The sequence below is a fragment of the Bos indicus genome, chromosome X, assembly GCF_029378745.1.
Source record: "Bos indicus isolate NIAB-ARS_2022 breed Sahiwal x Tharparkar chromosome X, NIAB-ARS_B.indTharparkar_mat_pri_1.0, whole genome shotgun sequence".
NCBI lineage: Eukaryota > Metazoa > Chordata > Mammalia > Artiodactyla > Bovidae > Bos > Bos indicus.
The window spans coordinates 92,676,248-92,685,746 of record NC_091789.1 but is presented as its reverse complement, the minus strand read 5'-3'; the positions used below and the strand labels follow the sequence as shown (position 1 = coordinate 92,685,746).

The 9,499-nt window shown below is 45.1% G+C and overlaps 1 protein-coding gene across 1 annotated transcript; it reads right to left on the bottom strand.

Moving 5' to 3' along the window:
- Window positions 1-3,390: 3,390 nt before the first annotated feature.
- Window positions 3,391-9,499, bottom strand: LOC139181287 (sperm acrosome-associated protein 5). Its single transcript, XM_070784244.1, has 4 exons — window positions 7,530-9,499; window positions 6,942-7,100; window positions 5,669-5,747; window positions 3,391-5,565 (listed from the first exon to the last, which is right to left on the bottom strand). Exons 1-4 carry the CDS (start codon window positions 7,663-7,665, stop codon window positions 5,469-5,471), a joined length of 471 nt encoding a protein of 156 aa, XP_070640345.1. The 5' UTR covers window positions 7,666-9,499; the 3' UTR covers window positions 3,391-5,468.

Below are 9,499 nucleotides of genomic sequence, written 5' to 3'. Positions count from 1 at the left end.
GGTCTGTAAGGAATTGCACATAAGATGGCACACATATTTATGCTGTATCAGAGTCACTAGCATCTTACCAAGCTGAAAACATTACTGCTATCTGGAAATTTGCACAGGTTTTATTAGAAAAGTGATTTTTCCCTTTGTTTCTATGTTCTCTTTGTTTCTTCACTAGCAGGTTAGTTCAGTAATAAATATGTGAGAACATTGTTTGAAATAAAAAGGTATTAATATGAGATACAGGACTTCTCTGGTAGTCCAGTGGTTAAGATTTTGCCTGCCAATGCAGGGGACACGGGTTCAATCTCCGGTTGGGGAAGATTCCACACACCATGGGGCAGCTAAGCTTGTGCACCACAACTACTGAGTTTGTGCTCTAGAGTCCACGAGTCGCAACTTCTGAGCCCACCTGCCCTTCAGCCAGTGCTCTGAAACAAGAGAAGCCACCACAATGAGAGGCCCGTGCACCGCAACTGGAGAGTACCCTGACACTCACCACAACTAGAGAAAGCCTGCACGCAGCAATGAAGACCCAGTACAGCCATAAAGAAATAAAATTAATTAATTAAAAATAGTTCACTGAACGCTAATTACTCCCTAAGACCCTATTTCCAAATAATAGCACATTGGGGGTTAAAGATTTAACATATGAATTTTAGGAGGGACACAATTCAGTCCATAGCAGTCCCCCATACTTCTGCATATTCCAAGATAAATCCTGTCCTCGTCCTTCCTCATGACTCAAATATGACTCTTTTTACCTGCTTCTTTAGATAGCATTACTGACTCGATGGACTCGAGTTTGAGCAAATTCTGGGAGATAGTGAGGATGAAAGCCTGGTGTGCTGCAGTTCATGGAGTCGCAAAAAGTTGGACATGAATGAGTGACTGAACGACTGAACAACAACATAAAACCCTAGATTGCTTTCCTTACCTTTGAGAAGTTTCTCTTTAAAGAAAGTCTTCCCTATTGCAAAAGCCTGGAAAAAACAATCTCCTTTAGTGTCCCATGCATTTTGCCTTTCACCTGACTAAGTAGTAGAGTATGATTAATATGGTAGAGCATTAAAGGTTCAGAACCTGAGCACTGGTTTGCCCCCTGTATGTTCCTCCTCTAGGCCTCAGGGAGACCCAGGGCCCCAACCCATAGGACTTTGACCCTGGTATCTTGGTTACACCTCATATTTCTGTGGTCGGTTCCCAGGAGGAGGATGCAAAATGGGCCTGGAGGGTCACTATCAGATCTGGATTCTCACCTAGTCTCCTTTTAGGATCCCATTTTGCCCCAATTCCCCTGGGGCTTCTGTCTCCAACTCTGTGTACTTATGCTTACTGGTACCAGTTTCTTCATACATCTCTTTCTTTGAGTACAGAATTGTACCACCCTCAGCGTTCCCCCCATCTATGCCAGTGGTATCTCCCACAGAGGAGCGTACCAACTCGGGCCTTCACCACTGCTAGCCCAATGGCGTCTATCATAAGGACTGCTTTACTCCATCTCCATAATTTTATCTTCTTGAGAGGACTACTACCCACTACTTTCTCCCTATGTCTCCAGTGATGCATACTGACTGATCTCTAGAGGAGTGTATCATTCCCAGCTTTGCCTTTCTTCTTTCCTGTAATAGTTTCCAGGGAGAGCTGCACTATTCCTGGCCTCCCTCCTGCATCTCCCCAGTGGTATCTCCCCACAGGGGTCTGTGGTCCTCAGCTCTATGTTTGTACCTATGAGTTCCCAGGAACCTCCCCAAAATGTGAGTATAACTTGCCCATCGCTAGCCTTTATACAAAAGGTTCTGCTTTTATTGCAAATTTTCAAATTCTTTCCGAAATTCCATCTTTTCCAAACTTTCTCTGCTATAGAGTGGTAACCTTTGTAAAGATGTCTGCTCCCTTGATGATCTGGTTTATTGGCACGGCCATTTTTCTTGCCAGCCACACACAGTCAATGCTGTTACAGAACACTGCTATCAGTGATGCTACGGGCTACTAACACTGATGGTCTTAGGAAGAGCAATTGCCCGGTGATCAGGAATGCACCGATGGTGGGGGTCAAGGACCAAGAAAGTAGTTGTCAGAAGAAGTTGTGACTGATTTTGGAAATTCCAGGCAGATCTCGCCAGAATAAGAATTCTGTTCTTAACATCAGAGAAGGGGATGAAAGAGGGTAGAGGGTTCACTCAGAATGAAAGTGAGACAGGGCTAGTGGTCTGTGGGCAGTTACTCGTGTGAGTATGGGCTTTGTAAAGACGTGAATTTACTGGGTGATTACTTGGAGAGGTGCTCTGATATGACCAATAAAAGTCTCCGGGGGTACATGGTGAGAGGTCTGTAAGCTGAGTGATAGCATCTGTGGAATGCGTGACAGGGGATGTGGGATGAGTGATAGGGTGTGTAGGGTAATTGATGGGTGTGTTTTTTTGGGGGTGTGTGTGATGACACATTTGTGGGGTTTGTGATGAGAGGTCTCTAAAGTCAGTGATGGGGGAATCTGTAGAGTGAATGATGAGGGTATTTGGAGTGATGGGAGGGTCTGTAGGGTGTGAAATGGGGGGCGGGTCTCTGGAGTCAGTAATGGGTGAGAATGAGTGTTGGGAGGTCCGGTGAGGTCCCTGATAGGGTGGTGATGTTGAATGATGGAGGTCTGCGGGGAAAACATGTTCTTTCCCATTTTTTGGCTATAGTTATGGCCATTTTAACTGGCATTTATGGACTTCTAGCCTGATGATTTGGTGAACTTTCAATCTAACTTTTCCATGCCATCTCCAACTCTTCTGTTTTCTTCACTCAACTGTTCTGCCTTTTTAGACCACTGCCCTCACTCCACAAGTCAGACATGACTAAGTTCCAGGCAAGTTGTTATTTGCTCCCCTCCCTGCGACCTGTTAGGACACTTAGAGGCAAGGAACTAATAGTAATTAAGAACACAGACTCTGGACCCAAAGTGTCCTTAATAACTTTCTAAGTTCAGGCAAGTCTCCAACTTCTCTGTGCCTTAGTTTCCCCATCTGTGAAATGGGGATGATGATGAAGAGAGTGGTAATAATAATACCTACACCATTATGGTTGTTGTGAAGATAATTGAGTGTTTAGAACAATACCCGGCACACATATAATAAACCTTATGTTTTTAGTATATTATTATTTGTTGAGGAGCCTGGTGGGCTGCAGTCCATGGGGTCGCTGAGGGTCGGACATGACTGGGCGACTTCACTTTCACTTTTCACTTTCTTGCATTGGAGAAGGAAATGGCAACCCACTCCAGTGTTCTTGCCTGGAGAATCCCAGGGGTGGGGGAGCCTGGTGGGCTGCCTTCTATGGGGTCACACAGAGCCGGACACGACTGAAGCGACTTAGCAGCAGCAGCAGCAGCAGCAGGACTAGAAAAGTGGGGCAAAACCAAAGCAAAATTGAAACGTATATATGTAGATCATAGGATCTTTAATAATTATGTTGAGCTAGTTATTTTCTGAGCTTCTTGGAAGCCATGACATAAAGGGATGGAAAAACACTTGCTTTATTTATCTCAACCATATAGGGAAAGTGAGCCACTTCTCAGAAGCAAAGATTTCCTGGCATTGAGGTTTGAAGACATTTTTCTGATAGTTCAGCCTCATCTGCAATCTTGTGATAAATGCGGGGATAACATTGCTCTATGTGTGACTTAAAATGTCTTCATGTCAGTCAAAGGTGTCCTGCTGAGGCAAAACTAAAGAGATGCAACTCTTCAGGAAACCAAAGGCCTGCCAGCACAAGGGGCTCTCTTACGTTCTGGCTCAATTCAGGGAGAACACCTTGATGGTCAGAAGAATCAGTAAACCCCATGATATAAAATTAGAGATCTAGAGATAACCACTCAAGGAATAACAATGATATACTATAAATGTAAATAAATAGAAGGGATACATGATCAGAACAATGTGAAGGAAACACTAGGGCATCAAATCCAGTTTTCAAAAGCAACAATTGATAATGCCCGTATTTCTTATTTAGTTGCGCTCAGTATTAGTTGCAGCACTTGTGGTCTTTGATCTTCCCTTGTGGCATGTGGGATCTTTTCAGTTGCTGCATGTGGCATCGAATTTCCTCATCAGGGATTGAACGCAGGCCCCCTGCATTGGGAGTGCAGAATCATAGCCACTGGACCACCAGGGAAGTCCCAGTGCTAGTATATCTGCCCCGACCTATTCTGTGGTCAAGATTTTGGCTTTTTCTGTGTGTGTGGACCTTCCCCCTTTCTGAATTTGATCATGCAATCTTCCCAGAAATACTGTGAGCTACCTGCTAGGGTTTTAGAAGATCTGATTTTTACTTAAATTCACCAGAGTTTATCTATGCTTCATTTGATAAATAAGTATCTCATTCAGAAATTGGTATCCAGTGTGATGGTACCTTTTATTGGACCCTCAAGGAAATGTGAAATTTGGTCATCTAGGCTGGTTGAGGGTGAAGGCAGGGGAAATCCAGGTGGCATTAAGGAAGGGGGCTCTGGCATTTCTCAGCATGCAGTGCAGATAGCCGCCTTAATGATCATCTGTGCTTATCTTGAATGAAGTCAGCACTGAAAACAAGGCTTTGGGTAGTTGAATATCCACTGCAATCAAAGAATACAAAGAATGTGAGAGACTGTTTCCTCATGGGGGTGGCTGCTTCCAATGGGGCTGGCCAGCATAAAGGGAAAGAATGGCAAGTTCAAATGCCTAAATTCTCTGCTCAAAATGGACTGTAAAAATAATTATTACCTTGTGCAGCTGTTGAATTCCTGGCCTAAATTCCCAGTTTGTCATTTGAAACTTTGGTTATAGATCATGAAAGAAGGAGTTGGGGGCTGAGAGTTAGAATGGTACTATGTGAGAGAATTTGAATGCTTCAAAATCCCAATTCCTACTGAGCTTCCTGTGTAAGCTGAAACCAATTCAATTTTCCCCTGAAGATTCTGTATTTGCCTTAAACACCCTATAGTTACTTCAACTGGGAGTGATACTTTTTAAGGGAAGCCAATTTTCATACCTCCCTACTCCACTCTTCTACCTCCAGACTTAGAACTGCTTTGTGTACCACTTTATGTACCTTAAACAGACATTAATTCATTTAATTCTCTCAACAACCCCAGGAGATAGTTACTACCACTATCATCCTCATTTTGCAGATGAGGAAACAGAGGCACAAAGAAATTAAGTGCCTTACACAAGGCAACCCAGCTAGTAAGTGGTAGAGATGGTATCTGAACCCAGGAGAACCTATATTCTTAATCACTACATTATCTTCCAGCCCCACCCCAAGTGATCTCATGTCCCCTGATTAGAGCTTTGACTATATGGAGGGAGTGATTGAATAGGGGCACCTTAAGGCACTGGAAAAATGAAGAAAGCCAGACATCAGAGGTTGTTTGCATTGTTTACAGATATCATCCTTTATTATAGCCACAGAAGAAAGAACAGAGAGGAAAATAAAATCTCCATTCCTGGGAAGCTGAGTCATGAAATAATTTTTTTGTTAGGTTTTGCATTCATATGACATCCCCTGAGCCATTCAGATAAATCATAGCCATAACAGTGTTGGTTCCAAGAATCCCTGGGAAATGAAGGGAGAGAGGGAGGATGAAGTGGACAGGCTGATGGGGTGACAGTGGCACTATCCCAGCTACCCAGGGTCCAAGCCATCCCCATGAACGTACCAAGCACTCATGCCACTCTCTGAGGACACTACCTTCTTGGCACACATAATGTCATCCAGAATATGGCGGTTGAGCAGTTCTAAAGAGAAGAGGTGACAGAGTATTCTGGGGTACTAGGAACAGGGTGACAGTATATGAAGGGACCAGGGGTTCTAGGTTTCTTGGAACCTGAATATCTTCAACCACTATACTGCCTGATTCTAGATGACCTTGATTTACTTATCAGCCTGTTATGAATTACATCAACTACCATGTTGACTGGTTCTATAGAACCTTAACCCATTGACTGATCCTAGGTGATTTTGACTATCATGTTGGCTGGTTATATATAACCTCACCCACCATATTGACTGGTCCTGGACAACCTCAGACTCCATGTTGGCCAATTCTGTATGACTTCAACTGTCTGTCATTTTGTTTGGTTATGAATGATCTCAACTGCAGTGGATGTTGGCTTGTTGGGAAACCATTCAACTGCAAGGTTGGCCAGTCCTGGGGACTTCAAACACTATGTTGTCAGGTCCTGGATAACCTCAACACCCATTCTTATTGGCTACAAGTGACCTTAGTCTCCATGTTGACTAGTCCTGTTCAACTGCAGCTACCATGGTGCCTGGTCCTAAATGATCTTAACTGCTATGGTGGATGGACGAGGATGACCTTAACTGTCATTTGGACTAGTTAATAATCTCAACCACCATGTTGACTAGTCCTGGATGACCTCAACCTTCAAGTGGACAAGTCCTGGGTTACCTCTTCTGTCACTGTGGCAGGACTTGGACAGCTTCAACCTCCATTTGGGCTGGTCCCAGATAGCCTTAGTCTCCATTTCGGCCACCCCTGAACAACTTCTACTGCTATTCAGTTTTGTCCTTAACAATACAACACTCTTGTCTGGAAAATTCTCTCCTTTCTGCACAGAGGTACCTTGTTTCTGTTCCTACAGACAGATAGCAGCTTCTTCCCTCTAGGCCTGGACAATCCTAATCCCAAATCAGGACAGTTTCCCCCTCCTGATTCCTAGTCCTAGAAAATGGCAGCCTCCATTCTAGGTGAGGGTTGGGAGCTCTGAGTCCTCCTGACCTAGACAGCACCTCAGGGCAGTCTGGGTAAGGATACAGGCTGGTTGGGATCTGAAACAGCCCAGGCAACTCTGCTCCTTTCCCTATAAATCTTCTGCTTGTTACTCAAGATTACGGCTTAGGCAGTCTTGCCCTCTGCACGCTGGGGAGGCGCCAGGCAGGGCTTCAGTGTGTCCTCAGTGCTGCCTCACCATGACAATCCATGTGGCAGAGGTTCTCGCTGGGTGTAACACCATTGTAACACCACCAGGCGGAATTCAGCTGAAAAATGCCATATTCACTGCTGCCATCGGGATTGTGGTTCACGAAGGAAGTGTCAAAGCCACTCTCATAGTGTGCCATGCACAGCCCTGGAGCAGGGAGGGAAAAGGTAGCAGAGAGGCATGAGTCCTGGGAAGAGGGAAGAGGGTAGGAGGGAGTGGGGCAGGCATGGTTTTCCTCTCAGTTGTGGGGGTGATGATCTTGGTTTGGTGGTGGTGTTGATGTTGGTGACTCTGGAAAGGTGTTGGTAATGGCAGTGGTGATGGCATTCATGGTGATTTAAGCAGTGGTGACATTGATGGTAATGATGGTGGTGTTAGTAGAGATGAGGGTAAATGGTTGGGAAGGCAATGATGATGAAACTAGAGTTAGTTAAACTACTCATAACAGTCAGAGGGTGACCAAGAGGATCATTCCCTAGCCTGGGGAGATAACAGATAGCAAGGGGGTGGGGTCTGGGTCTGAGTGTGGTGGGCAGCTCACTGCATGGGTGGGATTTGGGGCAACTGGGTTCTCACAGTCTCCAATGGTATAGCCCTTGAAGCCGTTGAGGCCTGCTGCTTCCAGCTTCTTTGCCAGGTCACAGCGTTCGTAGATCTTGGCCTCCACGTTGGCAGCCATCAGGATCACCACAATAGTGCCTGAGACCTGCATTATGACAGCCGCAAGTCGTCCTAACTTACTCCCCTGCTTCAGACTCACCCTGAAGTGTGCAGAACTAGGGGTTACTGGAACTCTGGGCTTTATGAGCAAAGAGCTAGGTGATAGATTTTAGAACACAGAGGCCAGAGAGAGGTTTGGGCATCTCACCATCTTCCCCTGTGCCAGCTCTCTTAAAGACACACACAAAGAAAAAAGAAATATACTGATATATGCACAGAGGTGGAAGGAGACAGGGACAGGGAGAAACCCAGAGATGTCAGAAAGGGATGCAGGGAGAGAGGGGCTTGGGACACCCAAGGGACTGACAGGACCCAAGTGCTAAACCTCACACTCAGCACATATTCCCTGATGTTCCTTAACACTGTCCCACTCTATTCCCATTAATCATGCTCTACCACTGGGTCACCTCCATTTGCACTGACTCTGCTGAGTAGTCAGCTCTAGTCACTACACCATGTCTACCACCACCTCAGATTCCTCATGCTCTATAAAATATGATTACTGTGCCCTCACCCTCTGCTCCACATTACCTCCCTTTACTCACTCTCAGCACCTCCTTCATCTCCCTTCGCTTAATGTGCTCTGTTCCACCCTCATTTACTGGAATCTGCCCCACATTATATATTACATATACATGTTCACTCTACTGCTTTTTCACCCCCATTCTCACTCTACCGTTTATTCCCTTGTCCACTTACACTGTCTTGTATCCACTTATATTCATTCACGCTGGGCCCTGTGTTACTATAATTCCGTAACCCTCTACTTGCTATAACCCAAGCTCTCTCACATCCTTTCCTTCTTCACCTCCTTTCACTCCCACTCAGACTCTCATTTCCTACTTTAACCTTCACTGCCTGACACTGCATCAAATGACTCCCATCCACTCTCATGCGGCCCATCCTTCAGCTTTATTCATTGACTCTGGGTCTCATTCTCGCCTCATTCACTCTCTTTCTGCCCCTTCTTCACTTCTATTCTCTCAAGGGCTGCCTCCATATTACCTGCATTTCCTGGAACTGTATTACTTTCAAACACTAGCCCAAGTTATCCACACATACTTACTCTACGCTTGATCCCCTCTGTTCTTTCTCATTTTTCACTGCCTCTATCTTCACTGCCTCCATTTACTCACATGCTGCCTCTCATTGTCTCATTCATTTAAAGTCATTCCCAATGTAACCCCTGTTTCCACTCATCACTCTCGTTCTGCTCCTGATTCATGTTGAGTTGCTCCCACTTCATCCCACAGTACCCTCACTGAGTCACACTCTGTCTCAGATTTACCACTTTTTACTCACATTGGGCCTCATTTCCCCCACTTTACTCATCTTGGGCCAAGTGACCTTCACCCTCTCTCCTTTTGCTGTATAATAGCCAGTTCCTCACCTTCTTCTGCTCTTTAATTCCATCCTCTATCACTCTGACCATCTTTACCTCCATTCACATACATGCTTCAGCTCATTCACCTGGGCTGATTCTCAGTGGGATCCCTGCCCATTACTGGAATGCTACCCTGCATTTCCCAATCTAATCCCAGTCAGTCCAATATAATCCAATATGCCAGCAAATTTGGAAAACTCAGCAGTGGCCACAGGACTGGAAAAGGTCAGTTTTCATTCCAATCCCAAAGAAAGGCAATGCCAAAGAATGCTCAAACTACTGCACAATTGCACTCATCTCACATGCTAGTAAAGTAATGCTCAAAATTCTCCAAGCAAGACTTCAACAATATATGAATCTTGAACTTCCAGATGTTCAAGCTGGCTTTAGAAAAGGCAGAGGAACCAGAGATCAAATTGCCAACATGTGCCAGATCATCGAA

Coding starts and splice junctions, on each gene's coding strand:
- LOC139181287 (XM_070784244.1), bottom strand. CDS start 7,665: ATGCAGGTCTCAGGCACTATTGTGGTGATCCTGATGGCTGCCAACGTG. Junction 7,101..7,529: donor GGGCTATACCATTGGAGACT/GTGAGAACCCAG, acceptor TCCCTGCTCCAG/GGCTGTGCATGGCACACTAT. Junction 5,566..5,668: donor GAGAGTGGCATGAGTGCTTG/GTACGTTCATGG, acceptor TTCATTTCCCAG/GGATTCTTGGAACCAACACT.